Below are 20663 nucleotides of genomic sequence, written 5' to 3' on the forward strand. Positions count from 1 at the left end.
TGTGCACCTGACTGCAGGGCAGGCATGGGCCCCCCGAGCTAGGCTACCTCCACAGCACCCTCAGAGGACAAGAGCACTGGAGAAGAAGGGAGCCCCAACCACTGTGAGCACGGGGCATGCAGTCTTGAAGACCTCAGCCTGGCTGAGAGCACTGGCTGGGACTGGACTTGCACCATCAGTGTGTGCTCTCAGCCTCATTTTCCTCAGCTGTGAGATGGCACAACACTTACCTTCCAGAGGCAGGTGCTGGGCTCAGCTAGCATTGCCTTATGCTAGAACCTGCTCAGTGACAACGAACATCCCTCCCCAGGTGTAGCAGCACTGTGCTCTCAGCAAAGGAAGCTAGTCTCCACTCTGGTAGTATTCTTGTTTGCTTACCGCTGTTTGCAGAATTGATCACTATAACTAACACACTGGCGCCATGCTGGGATATGTTACTGATCAGTCGGGGATAGCAGGAATGGATATGTTGGGATACAATACTGATCAGTCAGGGACAGCAGGAATGGCCGTGTTGGGATACAGTACTGATCTGTTGGGGATAGCAGGAATGAGCTGTTCAGCCTGCGGGCTCCAGGTCCCTAAGTGGACAAGAGCAGGAAACCTTTGGTCCTTACGAGGGGTTCTTGTAACCAGATGCGGATCAGCGTGGCCAGCGTGTAGTACATCACCAACAGCAGGATGGGGTTGGCGTGGTGGTACCAGGATAGCTCTGGGTTTACTACGATCTTCCAGGTACTGGAACAGTCTGTCTGGATTACTGATTTGATACCAAACAACCTGTTTAAAAACAAAGACAGTCACTTGAAAGCTGCAGAAAACCGTGTGTCCTTGACACAGGTCAACTCCTGCCGGTCTGGGGGCATGACTGCACAGTTGCCCAGTAAGATACAGACGTGTCTGATGGGAGCTCACCGTGAACCTCCTGAAATCCTGCCTGTGTGTGCACAGACTGGACGCCAGCATCAGCCGGATGACCTTCACGTTGGTTCAAAAGTCCGGCTATTACTGACTCTCACACGTCTTTTAGAAATTCACCTTTTAATGGCTGACCAGCCCTATTAAAACTTGGCACTGTTGAAAGGCCAAGTGTGTGGTAAGAGGTTACTAAGTCCGACCACATGAGCAGATGACTTGTTTCTGGCTGGATTCAGCGTTAGCTAGTCAGCTAGTGTTGATGTTATGAAGCAAATATTGAAACTGGATGTGGTCCTACAGTTCAGCAGTGAAAGTCAAATGTTATGTACTAGAATTTCTGTAAGATGTATTTCTGTCCAATTTCATTTATGGGTTATTTGAATTTTTTCAAAGCTTGTAATTAATCATTTGCCTTGAAAGATGACTTTATGTGGCTTATTAAATTTTGAAATAGTTGATTTATTTATTTTTGCAGTACTGGAGATGGAACCCAGGGGGCTCTACCACTGAGCTACACCCTCAGCCCTTTGTATTTTCTATTTAGATAAAGGGTCTCACTAAATTTCCCTGGCTGGCTTTGAGCTTGTTATCTTCCTGCATCAGCCTCCTGAGTTGCTGGGATTACAGGTGTGCACCACCATGCCCAGCTTCAAATGGTTTATTTTTTAATGCTGATTTCTACTATGTAATCATAATGTCTCTGGTTATATAATGATAAAATGTGTAAAATATAATTTCTTTAGAAATTAATTTTGATGTACAGTTTTTCTAAGAGATGTTATTAAAAGCATAAACTTTTACATGATAAATGTGTTACCTCCCTTTCTATTGTTTATATTTGTTCTAATTAAACCTCCTTTAATTTTTACCTTGCATTCTGCGTTCAGTTACAAGACCTTCAAAGACTGCCTTTCACCTTTAAAAGTTCTCAGCACTGTCTGTTCCCTGTCGCAATGTGAGTGCAGCACTGCTTTGTTGGACACACATTTTAAAGCAAGATAAACAAAAATTTAGCTTTCTTCAATTTATCAGAAAAAAATTAATTGCACTAGTACTTGGTTTTATTGTAGGTCTCTTTTCTGACGTCCAGGAAGATTTTATGTAGTTAGCATTTGAAAGAGAGAAATGCACTGAAATATTACCCCAAACTCCACAATAAGTACCTGATAATCAGAAGCAAAATACATGTTGAAAAAGGAAAATTCCTGAGTCCACATAGAAGAGTGGAACGTCCCAAAATATTTTCCAACCCTATATTCATATAAATTTCTGTATAAAGTACTCAGGAAGGAAAGCTCTTACAATTCTTCCTGATGAGCTGGTTACCCCTTTCGAGCTAATTTAAGTGGAAGATTTTAGCTACCAAATGCCCACACCTGGCACATCAACGAGAAATGACCTCATTTAATCTCGGCTTTAAAATACCTGTTTTGCCCCATTAGAAATTTAACAGCAACTTTCCAAAGCCGCGGGTAAATGAATTCATGTGTCACATCAACATCTCACACCTGAGCAATGAGCAATGCTCTTGTAACTTCCTGTTCCTTTCCACACATACCGTGCGGAGTCAGACTCACGTCTGTGCTTCCAGGTATGGATCTCAGCTGCAGCAGGAGCTATGGATGGCGGCTGTTGACTCCTGCAAGGAATCTGTTTCCAAGCAGAGAATGTGAACACTGTAAGGCCTGGGGCTTCTCTTTCCTTCTTAAAAGACACTGGATATTGCAGAAAGGATTCCTATGGCAGATGGGAAGTCTGTACTTGTAAGGTCACATCCTTGCGGCCCTGCAATTCCGGCACTTTCTGCAGTATCTAACTTTGATTAAATTTTCTAAGCCAGGATTGCATCTGGATGCTGACAGTGTAAAGAAAGTGGTTCCCCAGCACCTGTCCTGGGGACAGGCGGGCCCCCACACTGCAAGGATGCGTAGCCAGCTCCTCTGACAGGTGTCAGGAAGTCTCCCCTGTGGGGTTGGGGACAGGCAATGGGAAAAGCAGCCTGAAAGAATATGGATGGGGGGCAGTTGGTCCAAAAAGGTTAGATGAGGAGATGAGAAAGAAATTTGAAAGCCTTGGAGAGATTTTTCAGGTAATGGGGCTGGGCTGGGGAGAGAGTAGGGAACTGAACTTGGTGAGATCAAAGTCTGTGTTACTGTTAAGTGTCACTGAATGTTGTCAGCTCCATTCTATCTGAAAATACTCACATGGCTGCGAGGGTCTTCACAGCATCCTGGGCTAGCATTCAAACTGACTCAACAGAAGCACAGTCAGCCCCTCATATCTCTGCTTTCTGCATCCACGAATTCAACCGAACACACATCAAAAACGTTCGGAAAAATATTTTGTCTGCTTTGCACACATGCTGACGTTTTTACTTGTCATTATTCCCTAAACAATTCAGTGTAGCCATTATCTGCACAGCATTCACTTTGTGTTAGACACTACTAGTAGTCCAGAGATGGCATAGCCATTTAAAATAAGGAACAAGCATCCACGGTTTGGGGTATCCATGGGGGGGGCGGGTCCTGGAACAAACTCCTCATAGAACTAAGGGATGACTTTGTTTTTAGAGTTTGTCCATCATGAAAAGCACTTAAAAACAATGATCTCAAATGTCGATATAAGCGTCTCTTTGCCTGAGAAAAGATGGCAAAGCTAAAGGATAGTGAATTCCCAACAACTGCCTATTTGGAAACATAAAGCTTTTCTGCTCCTCTGGGAGATCTCTTACTTATCTCTCTTCCAAGCCTGGCTGTGTTGACCGTGTTTGTGGGCACGGGTGTTAAGTGACTTGCCTGTTGGTGAAATCTAACAGGATCGAGGATGGAGGGGGTAAGAATTTGGACTTTTTTGAGAAGATGTTATGCTAACTACTGAAGACTCGGCTAACCCTGCTGTTCCCCACAGTGGCTGAAGGCAGTTCCTGGGACACTCATTTCCTGGGGGAGATGGATGGGAGCCGTGGGGCAGGCCCACTTGGGTGGACGGCCTGCTTTTCTCTGCTGTCTCCTGATAGGCTGGGATTCCTTTCCACGGGAGCGGCCGCACTTCTCTTCTCAAAAAGCTCCAAGCCAAGCCCATTCTCCCAGTCTCTGGTTTCTCTCCAGTCCCAGGGTGCCCTTGCCAGAGTTCCCTCATGAGGCCCTGGGTGTGTGTGCTGGCTTCCCGTTCCTAAGCCTCCTCCTCCACGGCCTGGGGAGTCACCCCAAGTCCCAGTGAGTGCTCCCAAGGCCTTCGGCTCTCAGGTCTCATCTTTCCCAGATGCAAATCCGAGCTACACTGGACTATCCAGGTTTACCATCCAATCCTTTTTCATTCTTTAAAGTATATTTTGGGTCATGTATGGTACATGTTTATCTTTGTTCTCTACTGGCTGCAAACAAGAATCTTGAATTCTATTTTCTGAATGAATCAACAAAAAAAATGTATATAGTTAAACATAATACTCTTTCTTCCTTTTTTTTTGTGGGGGTGGGGATGGATCCAGCACTCTCTCGGTGCTGCAGGGCCTTCAAGGAGTCTGCACCCCACAGAGTGCTGGCTTTCCCCTTTCCTCTGCCTCTGAGCACACATGGCGCCTGGCATCCCGTGGTGACTGAACTACGGGACATCTGTGCTACTCACACAGTTGGCAGATTTACAAAGGCTGCACCCGTGCTCAGGTTCATCCCCGGCTCCGTCTGCTGGGCTCTAGAAACACAGGAACCCAGACCTATGCAAGCAACACGTAATACTGAAACGGACACCACATGGTAAAAATAAGTTTAACTGGGGTAAAATGCACGTAAATTAAAAGTGAACACTGTAACCAAGTATACTTTTAAGTATCTGACGTATGTATCTAGATCTCTCTCTTCATATATGTCACATAAATTGTCTAGAGAAAAACAAGTATATATCTAGATCAACCACACAAAAAGTTTCAAGGCATATTTTAAATATTATTTAACGTTTAGAATACTTTTATATTTATAGAAAAGTTGAAAATATAATAATAAAATTCCCTGTGCTCAGTGTCCCCTACTGTTGTCATCTCACTTTAGTATGGCACAGTTGACAGAACAAACACACCAATCATGACACGTCATCTTTAACTACAGTCCATACTTGATTCATATTTCCTTAGTTCTTATTTAATCCCCTTAGTTAATCCCAGAATTCCCTCCAAGGAACTGCACTGTTTAATCACCATGCACAGTGCTTATTTGTTGGCTCATTGACTTTTACCACTACTGATGCCTGGGTATGGACTTTACACCTTGGGCTTTCCTCCTATATTGCTTTATTATTTGGTCGTTCAGACTGTTCCAGCTATGACATTGGGAGCTCTCTCCGTTTGCTACTGTGCTCATGTGAGAAGCCCCATCGTTTTGCTATTTTCTGGCTCTAGGAAATGTTCCAGGCTCATTCTGTAGATTCCCTGACCAAGCCCTAGGGTCGGCCTCATCTCCAATGGGTACCAGTGGAAGATGGTATTTAGAAACCAAGAGCTGGGCTGTCAGGGTGCTCAGTGTTGCTGAGGCCCACTGTTGCTTCTAAGTCTTCTGTTGAATGTGCAAGGCAGTACCTGTGCATATACACATATCTGAACATTTTCTGTGTCTCCTCCTGTAGTTGATGTTAAGAGATCATGGTATCATACTTAGGACTGCAACTCCATCACCATCATGTTGTTCTAGCCTTCCCCCTTTCTTATCTGTAGCCTTCCTCTGAAATAGTGAGGAATCTGCTACCCCATTGGCCACCCACTTAATTATTTGTTCCATTTCACATACATAGATAGTGCTTTTAGAATTGTCACCCTGTACCTCATGGGGAATGATTTTACCAACTAAAGCCCAGAGCTTATATATAGCACTTTTTGTTATTAGTCTTGCAACCACCAGTCATTTCCAAAGCTACCTAAGTGCATGCTTTTCTCCCTACCCACTTCAGTGAGACTGTATCACACACTTGTGGTACAACCAGATTCCTTCATCACAGTCCACATTACATCCTGGAGTCTCAATGTTCTGATTGCTTATTTTAATTTGCAAATAGTAAGGGTTATTCTTTTTGCTATAAAGTTCTATAAGATTGGATTAGTATCACACGTCCACCACTACAAGAACGTACAGAATAATTTCACCTCCCTAAAAAATGTCCTGCACCTTGCATGTTCAACCATCTGCCACCCTCCCCCCAGCTTCCAGCAACCTCTGTTTACCTTCCCTGTAGTCCTGCCTTCTGCAGCATGTCCTACAAATGCAGTCACACAACATGCAGTCTCTCTAGACTGGCTTTTGCATGTAGCTATCTGCATCTAGGGTAAACCTTCCTAACCTCTCTCTGATCTATGCAGATGTACCCATCAGTGTGTAAGCACCAGGAAGAACATCTGAAGGACAGCTGTCATTGGCCTTAGCTATCTCTGTGGACAAGAACTGAATCAAGAATAGAAATAACTTAAAAGAGAAAACTTTCAGTTTTGTTTTCTTTTTTCCCCTCCTAATGACTTAGAATTTTTTTTTTTAATGAGCATGCATTATCCTTGAAATTTTAAGAATTATTTTACAAAATATATCATTTTCTGCCCGCATTGTTTTCCTTCTTTGAATGTGCCCTAGATCTTAATTTCTATAGTAGATACTGTAAAGGTAAAATTTCTAAGCTGATTTTAAGCCGCAGAGCCAGAGTTAAAGTGTAAAAGACCTGACATTGTGAAGTCTCTAACTGCAAGGCTTGGGTTGTAAAGTAAGAGACCATTGATATGTTAAATACCTCGGCTACCCCGAAGCCTTTGATCTCTGTAGCTGTTAGGACAATAGCGGAGCTGCCCCAGTAAACATTCTCACTGACTCCTCTGGTGGTCTGATAACTTGGGACTTTGAGTCGCCTGGCACTAGGCACCAGGGGCCCAGAATCAATCAATTTAAATATCCCCTCCCTTCCCCAAAAAGTGTACTTAAGCTCTGCCTGACCTCTGCTCTGGGCTCTGGGCTGCTCTATCTTCCTGAGTGAGCCTGGAGCCTCAGCATGCTGAATCAATAAAACCCCTTCTGCCAATTGCATGGAGCCGGTCTCTTGTGGTCTCTCCCTCCGACGTTTCGCTGGACCCTTACAATACAAAGATATTTTTTATGAAAAGCTTTCACGTCACATACAGAACAGACCTAGCATTTCTTTTGTCATACATTTGGCCTATGTTTTATTTTGCACTGCTTCTAAATGACCTTGCAAACACCAGACCAGAGAGTGAAGCCAACCTCAGGTGCCAGGTGGATGGAGAACCACCGTGAAGTGCCCAGGGAGAACCCTAGGCTGCAGCACAGTGAGCTACACATGCTGGTTCCTCTCACCAGCAAACCCATGCCCATGTTGTCACCACAGAGGTGACATGCATCCAGAGAAACCCCCGGGGTCTGCACATCTGCAGAACCACCACACTCTTGCTTTTCCTGCACTTACTGTCTAAGGCCCACAGTACCCCATCCCAGGAGCACCCACAGGCCTGTTTTCAGTGTCCACGCGAGCCGCCCCAGGCTGTGTGTTCCGGGAGGCTGCATTAAGGACCCCGAGGCGGGAGTGCACAGCAGCTCCTGTTTGGGGGGCACTAAAGAACCTCATTCGTCTGTCTGGCCTTCAGTGGTCCAGCCCTACCTCCTGCCTTCCTGCTTCCCCCAAGGCAGGCTCTGATTAGTGTCCCCAAGACCTTGCTCAGAGCAACAGCTCCCTGCTCTCCCTCCAGCAGGCCTCACTCCTGCTCCCTGCCACTGCCCTCCATGTCACTTCCCATAGCACATCTTGTCCCCGTGGGTCTCCCCTCTACCTCTGCTCCCCGGGTAGACCCAGAGGAGGGCACGCCCTGGCGCTGTGTGGCGGCTCCGACTGTCATCCCAGCTCCTCCTCCACACGCCTGTCTCCTGCCTGTGGTGCTGATAAAATGCGTCCCCATCTCCCAGGGCTCTTCACTGCTCCCTGAGAAGCACAGGCCTAGAAAAGCTGGTGGTAACCACACTGCTGGCCACAGAGGCAAAAACACCCGCCTCAGCCCCGGGCATCTCTCTTCAGAATTGAGAGGGAGGGAGAGTGCCGGAAGGGAAGGGCCACCAGGTGCAGAAAGTTCCTGGGAGAAGCAAGGCAGGCATTTTATTTATTTTATTGAGGTCACACAAAGTTACTCTCTGAGACCAAGAGGTAGGTGCCATTAATGTGCTGATTTTGGAGATAAGGATATTCATGCCCAGGGAGGTTGAGTAATTTGCCCAGTTCCCAGAGCTCCTAGTCAGAAGGTGAACAGTGTTTAAACAAAGACCAGATCAGCCTGAGGGAGATGGGAGGGGAATCTTTCTTTTTTCCTGAAGGCAAGAACTGAGAAAGTAGATACTACTACTATTCAATGGTTGGAACAAAGCAGGAAGGGATTCCCTGGGGGACAGACTAGGGCTCCCAATGCCAGGGGTGAGTGTGGTGAGGGGCTGGAGGACAGGAGGAGAAGTGGATGCTGCAGACTGAGAATATGAAGAAAGGAGCCATGACGGGTGTTTATCATCAGATGTAAAGCAGATCTTTCTATGGAGACAGAACCTTCTCTGTTCTCTATTTTTCTAGCATTCTTTATACCTCATTTCAATAGAATATGTGCACAATACTATGCTGGCAATGTGCCCAAGAGCACTTGCAGGCTCCCGGTGCAACTCCTTGCCAAGTTCTTACGGGGCCACTGACATTCCCAGCAGTTCTCATTCACATGTGGTGAAAAACCTGCCTCTATCTCAGAGCAAAGCCTGTCCAAGGAAGGGACATGGCCTTTGTCCTTGGAAAAACCCACAGAGCACTCCTAAGCACATTCCCACCCTGCTAAGTTGTTTATCTACAAATAACAGGAGAGATCTGCTGCGCCAGGTGTCCCTGACTCAGTCAGGCTAGGTGGGGATCCATAGCAACCCCCTAGCAGCCACCAATCAGCATGAGACAGGAAATACCTGGGGTGCCAGATGACCCTCCCAGTAGTTTATGGTGGTTGATAACATGTTTGAAAACCATGTAGTTCAGCACATACACCCCTCTTGGCTTAAACCAATCAGTTCAAATGAATCCCCCTCTTGTACTAACCAATCACCCCTACCCAACTTGTTCCTGCCAGTGAATGTGCTAATCATGTTTTAGAGTTGTTATTTGATTTCCCCGCGATGTGTGATGATTTGCTAGGAGATGCTATGATGTATGTGAAGTCCCTGCCCTCTCCAAAGAATGTATAAAACTGCTGCAAACCCTGAGCTGGGGGCCTCTCAGCGTCACCAGTTGCTGTGTGTGTGCGTGGAGGACCGAGCTAGCTCGCAATAAACACCTCTTTGCTGCTTAAATCCATCTTGGGTCTCTGGTGGTCTTTGGGGGTCCTGAATTCGAGCATAACAGTGGGTCCCACGGGCCAAATCCCAGCAAACGCTCCATCACCAAGACCCTGTGCAAACTTTGATATTCAGTTCCTTTGTGGAAAACCTCTGCTTGCTCCGATCGTGTAATGTCAGCTCAGGGGCTGACACCCACAAGTTCTAGAAAGACACGGTCATCTGTGCTCCGAGCTTCTTCCCATGGGGATAGAAGGTATCTCTGATGCCATGGGCAGCTGGGGACGGCTGCCCTGGCTCCTGGAGGTGCTAACAAGATCCCATAGGATGGATCCCACAGGATGGATCCCACAGGATCCCAGCACGTCTCCCAGACGACTTGCTCTCCAGAACCACTTCCGTCCTCTCCAAACTGGAGTCCTGAGAGATGCTAACTCCTCCTCTGTCACTGGGGTTCTAGCACTAAATCTTCACAGACATGGTGGGGAAAGCTACTCCTGAGCTGTCAGCACCCGCCCTAGCCACAGGCTGGCTGGGCTCAAGGCCTTCAGGCCTATTTCAAATCACAAATGTTTCTGAGCTGAGAAGGATCCTGGCCATCACTGCACTCTACTTCTCCACAGCCATCTCCACCTAACCCCTCCCCAAGTCACATACGACCTTAAAGAAATGGGAACTGGAGGCCTGGTCACACGAGAACTGTTGATTGTCAGCCCATTTTAAGTTCCACCTCTTTGTTGCTAATCGCTAGATTAAGGTGATGAGCTACATGATATCACATTAATAAAGTAATATCACCAAACAAGCACAGGACAGCTGTCCAGGAAGCTCTGGGTAATACTACCAACCCCAGTGCTGCTATGCCTATGAAGTACAACATCAATACGGCTTGTGCAGGTCACAGCTTAGCACCGGCAAACAAGAGTGTACAAATGTCCTCCTTAAGACCAAGTGCAACCACCATCTCCGAAGAGTAAACCAAAGAGACCCATAAGATTCAGCACCAGCTGGGGGTAGGGAGGGTGGACAGAGCTGAAGGCTTTCTGTGATTTGCCATAGTGTTGAACTGTTCACCAAGAGAAGCGGAGCTCTTGACCTTGGCAATGTGGGGAAGGGAAGGCTGGCCTCCTGCTGCCCTTTCAGCCAGGCACACTTTCACCGCTCTGCGGCTCTGTTGGTGTGAGCACTGCTACCCACGCACGGCCTGCAGGTTTGTTTCTTATGTCAAACAAAGAAGTGAGTTGTGCAGAGTGACTCAAAGACTCCCCTTGCCTAGAAGGAGGTGACGTGGGAGGCTGTTGTGCACTTGTGGACAGACCCAGAACAACGTGCAGCTGAGGTTTGGGGAGGTGGGACTTCAGCAGCCCTCGATACCCTAAGGGGAGAGTCTCGGATTCAGTGACCCTGGACAGACGTCCCTGCTAGGGGAGGTTATGGTTTGATATTACGCTGCCCCAGAAGCTCCTGTGTTGAAAGCCTCCCCAGCAGAGATGGGCTTGGGAGAGGACTGGACCACCAGGGCTCTGACCTCCTAGTGGACTGACCCACTGATGGATTCGTAGCTTAATGGGCTTTGGGAAGCAGTGGGAACCCCGGGAGGCTGGGCTGATGGAAGGCGTGGGTCACTGGGGGCATGTCATTGAGGGTCTGTTTTGTCCCCAGCCTCCCTCTCTCTCCCTGACTTCCTCCCTGTCGCTCTGTTTCCTGGCTGCTCCTCACCACAAGCCCAGAAACAACGGAGCAAAGCGACCTTGGACTGAAACCTCTGCAACTGTGAGCCAAAACCAGTCTCTCCTCCTTGAAGTTGATTTTGTCGGGTATTTTGTCACAGTGTGGAAAGCTAACAGGGAAAACAGAATTTCCTGAGGATTCTTTTCAAATAGCCTCCCTCATCATGTGGATTCAGTTGTCTTCAGTGGCTGCCGTGTCTTGGAATTACTGGGAGGAGGGGCCGGGGGTAAGAAGCAGGGAGGACTGTCCACTGCCAACACCAGGAGGAGGCCTTTCTCAGGGAGCTTGGGGACCACTGGGGGAGGGGGTCAAAACCCCTTCCAATCCAAAATGCTATAGTACAATCAAAAAGCCTAAAATCTAAGTGCTGGTGGGTGCAACAGAATTAATTTCTGTCTGTGAATGAAATCAAGGGCTCACTGTGGGAAAGGAGGGAGCGGTCAGACCTCCACAGAAGCCAGCTGTGTTTCCAGTGTCCCAGGACAATTCCTCAACGCCCGACAAGCGCTTCTGTGAGAGCAAGACTGACGCTACCCTTAAGGGCTCTTCCCAGCAAGAGAGCTGCTATTTCTCAAGGCACCCACCCTGCGAGCCCAAGACTGCCTTTTCTGTAAGAGCTGGGCTACCTGGGCGCCCAGCGTCCCCTCCCCACCTCTCTGCATTACATCACATGGAAAACACAGCCAAAGTTTAGCTAGTCCTTTTCATTAGTTTCTTACTTAGACCTTAAACACAGTTCCTGCCAGACCCATGGACACTTGACGTGTGAGAAAACAGTAATCTGACAGATTTCACACCACATTGCTTTTTCAGGCTTGGAACACCTTTGCAAAAAGTCCCCTGGGCTCTGCATTATGGCTTTGAAGTTTTGGGGGCACACACATGTCTTAACTATCTGCCAGTTTTCTGTAATTGGGCTTTACGCTGCGTGGCCTGCATGTGCTCTACCACGGAACTGTACCCCAGTGACAGCATAGTACTCAACCCGCGAGATCTACCCCAGCGTACCAGGGCAGTTGTAACAGACTTATAATATTCAAAGACAATTCACCATGTGGACAGAGCAGAAAACAATGGTGTTCTCAATATTCATTTCAAAAGCATGTGACCAAAAAAATCTATAATCTGAGAATTTTTATCAACCTGATAGAGAGTATCTGAAAAACCTACTACAATCTGAGAGGGAGAACAAGACAAGGATCCTCATTTGACCCCCTCAACTCAACATGGAATACGATCCTCCAGCAAGTTTGATAAGACTAGGAAAAGAAATAAAAGGTACCCTGATTGAAAAGGATGAAGGTAAACTGTCTTTATTTGTATGTTATGGGGTCTATGCAGAAAACCTATTGGAATCTAAGGAAAAATCTTATAGAACCAACACAACTGTTTAGCAAGGTGCCAGGATACAAGATAAATGTACAAAATAGTTGTATTTCATGTACTAGCAATAACTTGTCAGAAAATGAGATAAAAATTACCATTCATAACGGCATTAACACTATGAACTACTCAACGAACAACTAAGACAGTAACGTGAAAGGCCTGTGCTCTAAGAATTAAAAACAAAACAAATAAACAAAAACACTGCTGAGAGAAATGTGGGAAAACTTCAAAATTTGGAGAGCTGTACCATGCTCTTGTACCAGAAGACTTCATGCCACCCTAGTATTTCTACAGAATCAATGCAATCCCAATCAAAACCTCAGCAGGCTTTATTATAAACCTGACCAAGTGATCTAAATTGTATATGAAACATAAAAGACTTACAATAGTCTAAATGACTATGAATTTTAGAAAATGACAGATTAAATAAATTTTGACATCAAGATCACGATACAAAATGAACAGTTCCTATTTAAACTCAACCATACATAAATGGGCACCTTATTTATAAGAAAGTATAAAGGCAATAATGGTGATAAAGAAAAAATGACTCCAGAACAACTGGATATCATGGACAAATTCATAAAGAAAGTCCAGAAAAAAAAAAATCCCATACACCTGTAGTCAGTGATTCAGGAGGCTGAGGCAGGAGGATTGCAAATTTGAGGCCAGCCTCAGCAACATAGTGAGACCCTATCTTAAAATAAAAAATAAAAAGGGCTGAGGATATGGCTCAGTGGTGAAGCACCCTTAGGTTCCATCCTTAGTACCAAAAAAAAAAAAAAAAAAAATCCCAAGTAAAATACAAATATCATCCCCCATCAAAACTATAAAATTTCTAGGAAACATTATGGAAAATAATTTGAGATTGGAATTTGACAAAGATTCCTAAACTACTACACCAAAGCATGATTCAGAAAACAAATAAAGTAGACCTCATCAAAACTAAAAACTTTGCTCTAGCGCAGATACAATTAGCAGAATGATATTTCACAGAATAGGGAAATATTGGCACAACTGTATATCCAACAAATGACAGTATCCTGGTTATCTAAGCAACTCTCAAAATAGTACCCAGAAAACAAACAAGAAAAAAGTAGGTAGAATATTTTAACAGACTTCACTTGGAAATAGAAATATACAATCAGCTCATGAAGATTCTCAGCCTCATTAATCATCAGGAAATGCAAATTGAGATCACAGTGAATTGGCAGAACCCTTCCTTATTAGAACACCCAGAATTGAAGGACCAACCAGACCACATGGAAGTGAGAGCAGAAAAGGAAACTCTCCCACTCCAACTTGAGCAATCTCAGTCTTCTCCTGCCACGCCCCCCAAAGCACCTGCTGTGTGATTCTAGAACATTCAAAGGAGTCTGGTTACAGAAAGCAGGTCAGTGGTGGCCCTGGTGTGGATGGGGTGGCAGGAAGGACAGGGGCGTGGTTATGTCGGAGCAGGAGCAAACGTTTGCACAGAATGGTATGTTCATCATGAAAATTGGGGTGATAGCTTCATGGGACTATTTGTGTCAAAACTTATCAAATTGTGCACTTAAATATATGTAGCTGATTGCATATCAGTTAGACCTCATAAAGCTGTTAGGGAAAGCAGGATGCTAATGACTGGGAAGTTTATGAAGACATTTCCCAAAGTCTCAGAACAGAAACCCTCCTTTCTGCAGGGAAAAGGTAGAGCAGGACAGTTCCTGTGTTCAAAGCCCATCCCTCACCCCCGAGCCACCGCGGCTTGGAACTCACATGCAGTGGCAGCAGTTTCTCCCTTGCAACATTCTGAACTTGAGCCATCCACAGAGGGTTGGGCCAAGGGATTCCAGTGTATTTATTCTTACAGCACTTCACAGCGCAGCCAATTGGCTCATCTACAATAGAACTGGAGAACTAATGAGGCGCTGCTGTGATCAATTAAAATCCAGAACACAGACAAGGATCTAAACTCCAACAAGCGGATCACGCACTCCAGTGAAAAGTTGATGGCTAGTAGTCATTTGTCCTAAAAGGCCCTTTCTCCAGTGATCTACGTAGATTTAGTTGTTCATACTCTATTATCTTAACTTGAGGTATAGTCAGTCAATGGTACTACCACAAGAAATTCTATCATTGCTAATCTACTATTCGTGTTTAACGTTGAAAGAACCTCAGTATACCACCCAGACACTGTTTGTGGTACGTCCGTTAACATCTATCATTTGGAGCAAATTTAGAAAAAAATGTACTGTGAACGGTGATGAAACTTTCATCCCCTTCACATTTCGAAAGCTTGTTTTCTTAACAAACATTCACTGAAGCCTGTAGCAAGCTAGACATGGCAACATGCCGAGGAAACACAAAGATAAATTAGACACAGTTCTGGACCTCAAGACACCAGGAGACTCCTCTAGCAGCGGTAGGTGCCAGATGCCCTTCAAAAAGACTAGCTCAGCCCACATGCACTAGGCCTGCCCATAAGCTGCCTCCTGACGCCATTGCTGTAAGGCCCTTTATCCGGGCTCGAATTGCTGACCTCTGCACCTTATGTTGGAAAATGCAAAGGCCCATTCCTTCAAGTCACTTGGAACCAGGTGGGGTGAGGAGGGATTCTGAACATTCTAGAAAGGCAGTGGAAGCAGATTAGCACTGGACACACTATGTCAGGAAAGAAGTTGTGCTCCATGTAGCCAGAAAAGGCACAAGGTGAGGAACAAGACTTGGGTTTAGACCTTGTTTCCATCATTCAGTAAACATGCTGTTTGACCTTCATAAGTTTCAGTTTGCCTTTGAAGAATGGGCTTGAAAAGCACCGGCACCTCCCTCATAGAATTTGGAGAATTTAATAAGAAGTAAAATGTGCCAGAAAAGTGCTTCAGGTAAAGTAACTGACCCAGAAACCGAAGTAACTTATAATTCAAGTAATAAGCATCTAAAATCATATTTCCTAAAACCGAAACGCATGTTTGAATTAGAGTTTAAGTAGAAGATAAGTGATAAGACTATTCTTATATGTTGTAATTCAAGCGCTAATCAAATGCTGAAAATCTAATTAATTATTAGGAAAACTTATTTAATCAGTTTAAAATTTATTTGACAAGCACCTCTTTGCAGTTCTTATTATTTGCAGACACTGTTTTACAAATATTAACCCTTTTATGTTGATAATAAACTTATGGAAAAGATATCTTTACTATCCTTATCCTCATTTATGTGTGTGCATTCAAAATATATACAACTTCAACTCAATTTTGTTTAAGGAATAGGTTTTGCTTCATAGGAGGAATACCAAGGAAAGAAATTAAGTAGTGCTAATCTTTTCCAGAGGCTGGACTAATGTTGTACATCAGTAGTACAATGACAGTATTGAGACTTTTCAGAGAAAAGGAGGTTAGAGTTATTGTGTTGGTTCAGAGTTTATTAAACTATTAGCTGCCACATAAATTGGGAATCAGTCTTCACATCTAAACATTTATTTAATTTAAAAAATCATATTGTATATATTTTACACATGCACAAAAAAGAAAAAAAAATGGTAGAAGAAAAATGGAGCTAATATTTCTTGATGGCTTTCTAACCACCAGGCACTGGTCTGACCCTTGAGCACTGAAGATGCACCTTCCACACACTGTAGCAGGCACAGAGCCCATGTTCAAGACCAGCCTCCAAACTAAGAAACGTTGCCCATGGTCTCAATAATAAGACCAGGCCTCTGAACTGTTAGCTGCAGGGCAGGCTGAATAAATGTTAGAAGCAGGGTGGGCTGGACACTCAACCTCCATCCGTCTGGTGTAATGGAAACTCACATCTGGTCCTTGCCTGGTCTGCCTGAAGGTAGAAGATGACACCCTTAGCAACTACTGTATGATCCAATCACTGTATGCCTACAAGGCAGCTTGCAGACCCAGAGACCCCATTACATTTTGGCTATAAAAACTCTCTCCTGCTGAATATCTCTCTCTCTCTCTCTCTCTCTCTCTCTCTCTCTCTCTCTCTCTCTCTCTTTCTCCCTCTCTTTTTCTCTTCCTTCCCTGGCAATCAGACACTGCCTCAATAAAGATCTCTTGGTTGCTCCAAGTGTTGTGGTCACTTTTCTTTCATGAACCACATACTGAATGTGAACTGAAATCTCTAATTTCTTTAAAATTAAGAGCTACTTATTACTTAATTCTATTTATTTTAAACTCTGGATAATGTCACGTACCAAAGGTCACATAATAACCAGGTCAATCGTTCTGTGAGTTTCTCTCCTTCCACCCAAGGTCTTGCCTCAGCCCAAACTGCTGAATGCATAGTTTAATTTCTTAACATCAACCAATGGGGGACCTTTTTTCCTGTAACACCATCCCTCCCTCAGGGACCTTAAAAGAAGACCTTTTGCTACTTCCTGTTGCCGTTTCCTGAGCCACTTTCCTCCACACAAAGTTCTATGGCACCGAGGGTCCAGAGCCATAAAACCCGTCTAACGTGAACGGAACCTCTGAAACCATGCTGGGAACCTATGGGGACACCACGTGTCCACAGGGTAGAGACCATTGCTGAACTAAACTCAGCCAAAGGACAGCACACCTTGCTCTACACACACATTAATGACACTCAAACATCAACTATATTTTAATACAAAAATCAGAAAAGACAAACCAAAAACTAACAACTAGACTAAGTAGGAATGGCTAGGTGTGAGCCCTCAGGTCCCCCTCATGGACGTCCACTACTACAGCAAAAACAGAAAGAATTAGCACAAGGGCTGGGATACCACACCTGCCAGGGGTCTCAATCTAGATTACTCCAGGACTCATTGGCAAGAGAAGGCTGTGACCCCAAAAGGCCAACACTTAATAGAGGCAGAGAAATTCCTCCCAACTGATGCATCAAACCTAACACAGGGATATAAGAAACTTGAAAAAACAAGGTAACATGACACCTCCTAAAGTTCATAATTGACCAGCAAAGGACACCAAACATACTGAAGCGAATGAAATGCAAATAAAGAATGCAAAAGAATGATTATAAAAGTGATCAATGAATTCCAAGAGAACACAGAAAAACAACTGAATGAATTACGGAAGTCAGTACGTGATATGAATGATAAATTTTAAAAAGAGATAGGGAAAAAAACAGACAGAAATCTTGGAAATGAAAGACACCATAAATCAAATAAAAAGTTCAGTTGAAAGTCTTCTAATAGAGCAGACCAAGAAGAAGACAGAGTCTCAGAGCTGGAAGACACAGTGGCTGGCCTTGAACATCCAAACAGAACTACAGAAAATAAGTAACCATGATCAGAATACACAAGAACCCCGAGGCATTTAGAGACCAAATTTGTTAATCATTGGAATTAAAAAGGGTAAAAGAATGAATAGCCATTTCAGGGAAATAATAAAAGAAAATTTTCCATACCCTGAGAATGAGATGGACATCTAGATTCAAGAGGCATTCAGAACCCTAAATAGACGAGATCATTAAAGAATTCCTCCATGACACATCAAATGCCTGACATACTTAACAATGACAGAATTTTAAAAGCCTCAAGAGAAAAACATCAGGCCACATTTAGAGTCAAGCCAATCAGATTCAGTTCCAATTCCTCAGTACAATCTCTAAAAGCCAGGAGGGGTTATAATAATGTGTTCCAAATCCTGAAAGAAAATAACTGTCAACCAAGAGTGCTATATCCAGCAAAGCTACCTTTCAAAATATACGATGAAATAAAAACCTTCCAAAATACTCAGAAACTGAAAGAGTTCGTGACTACTAAGCCAGCACTACAGAACTTAAAGAAATACACACAAAAGAAATAAAAAATAAACCCCAGAGCTCACAAATGAACAAGTCTAATTTGAAGAGTAGCTCAGCAAATGAGGAACAGAACCAAATTAAACAAGATAAATAAATAAAAATGGCAGGAATTAATAAACATCTTTATAATAACATTGAATGCAAATAGTCTCAGCTCCCCAATTAAAAGACATAAGCTGGCAGAATGAGATTAAAAAACAAGATCTAACTCTATGTTGTTTACAGGAGACTTACCATTTAGGAAAAGATAGCCATAGGCTGAAAGTACAAGAATGAAGATTGACATAGTATGCAAACGGAGGCCCCAAACAAGCAGCGGTAGCTACTCTCATATGTGACAATGCAGATTTCACATCAAAATGAATCAGAAGAGACAAAGAAGGGGAAAAGTGTTGGGGAGTGCTATTGGCCAAATTATACTGTTACATTGTGCACATGTACAAATATATAACAACAAATCCCAGAATTATGGACAAATATAATACACCAATGAAAAATGTGAAAAATAGAAGTTGAGACACACACACACACACACACACACACACACCCCACCACCACCACCACCACATTTTTACTTTCCCTGGCAGGTTGAAGGTTTACTTCAGACCTTGCTGGTGCTGTGGGCTCTAATAAACTTAGTCTAAAAGTCAATCCTACTCTGTGCCTGGCTGGAGTCCCTGTCTCTCTCTCTCTCCCTTTCTGAATACAACAGGGAAAAAGCTATTCTTTAACTTTCTACACAAATAAATAAACTTAAAACCATCACTTTTATGAGGCCAAAGCTAAATATTGGCCAATACAGCAATGTGGGGGCCATGGCTATCTATACCACAGCCTTGTTTAAATCCTAGCTGAACTTGACATTCAGTTATGGTGGACATGGTCCACAGTGTGGCAGTGGGAGTCAGTGGGTGTACACAAATTGACCCTGGTCTTTGTGGACTGCAGTTTTCCATACTTTTTAAACTGTGGACCATCAGCAGTTCAGGAAAAATAGATTTTACATTGTTTTCATTTCAAGGAGCTAAAATACAAGAGTTCTAGGAAATGGAGACAGAAAACAACCGTGAACAGGTAATCCTGGGAGCCCTTTGTGCAGGCAGCTTGCTAAATCCTGAGAGGACCAAGCCCAACAGGCCTTCGCAGCCCTGAGCACCAGGACCTCCTGAAGCAGACTCATGTGAACTATGGACCAGGCAGCAAGTGTGCAGAGGGCAATTTCTACAAGGTAACTCCTGTTCTTCACAGAAGGAGCATGGAAGGTTCCAGAAGGAAGTGCCTGGGCTTGCTTTTGAGGGGAAACTAGAGGCCAGAGAGATGTGTGAGCAGAAGAGGACACTTCCTGTGAAGGAAGGAACAGCTTTATGTGCTCAGGGATCTACAGGTGATGGGTGATAAGGCTACAGTCAACTGTCAGAACTGCAGAATCAAGCTTGGGTGGATAGTAAACATCCCAGCTGAATGCAACAGGAGAAATGATACCTTTTTGTTAGCAACTCACGCTGCGGCTGACAAGCACTCAGCAGCCCATGTTGCTCTGTTCAACACAGCGCGCCCACTCCCGGCCAGGCATGGTTTCTATTCCTAGTTTATAAGTCAGCAAACTGAGGCATGGAGTGTGGTAAATAAGGGTTTGGCAGGTGTGCTCCACCTGGGCAGCAACAGGGCAAGAGGTGAGATTCCCGAGATCCAGAGAATGCGCTCTGGAGCAAAAGATAATCCTTGATAGCAGACCCACAGACGTGAGTGGCGGGAACAGGAGGTTAAAGGAATAACTCTATAAAGTGGGCCCACTGTGCTGGCCCCCACATGCTTTCTTTTCCACGAAGCAATTTACCTACAGCCTATCTGGCTTAAGTGGACAGGCTATGTCTCATTTCTTAGCAAACTACCTGTTACCTGCCAGAGAAATGCAGGCCCAAAATAATGTTGGTAAGAGGAACCCTGAAGGGGAGACTTTGTGACCCCCTTCCACAGACCAGATCTTGGAACTCAGGGAGATAAGGATAATGTCTCCTAACAATAAAATCTGCGAGAATTTAAGGTTGATAATCCAATCAGAACCTGTCAGCATGAGCCAAAGGGACCTAGAATTGGCATGGCAGTGGGCACTTGAAAGTCTATCATTCTGCCATCAGGCAAAGGTCAAGAGGTAGACCTGGGTGGGACTCTCTGGAAACTTCTCTGGGATCTCCAATAAAACCACAGTGGCAGGAGAGGCACACTGTCCCTCTTGTAACTCATTCCTGTTACTCTGAGTGACATGTCTGACTTGATAGCAAGAATCAGGGTTTGAAGGGGCCTTCATGCTGCCTCAATTTCCTGGAAAGTCCCAGCCCTGTAACACTCTCAGCATCCTCTTATGACAGGACTGGAAGTCATTTGACTCCTGATGGCAGTGAGCTCTCTCCTAGCCCTGGACCCTGTAGAATGAGCTACACCGTCTGATCCACCAAGGGCCACTCTAGGTCCCCACTGAGAACAAGAGGTCGTCTCCCTGAGAAGTGAAGGGAG

General features: G+C 44.6%; 1 protein-coding gene across 1 annotated transcript in view; it reads right to left on the minus strand.

The window, feature by feature from the left end:
• The window catches only part of Piezo2 (piezo type mechanosensitive ion channel component 2), a 272462-nt gene that overhangs the window by 109402 nt on the left and 142397 nt on the right, over nucleotides 1-20663 (minus strand). The window contains exon 8 of the mRNA XM_077105628.1: nucleotides 618-780. Coding sequence (XP_076961743.1) covers nucleotides 618-780 — 163 coding nt within the window. The remainder of the gene's footprint in view (nucleotides 1-617; nucleotides 781-20663) is intronic.

The sequence above is a fragment of the Callospermophilus lateralis genome, chromosome 17 (assembly GCF_048772815.1).
Source record: "Callospermophilus lateralis isolate mCalLat2 chromosome 17, mCalLat2.hap1, whole genome shotgun sequence".
NCBI classification, from domain to species: domain Eukaryota; kingdom Metazoa; phylum Chordata; class Mammalia; order Rodentia; family Sciuridae; genus Callospermophilus; species Callospermophilus lateralis.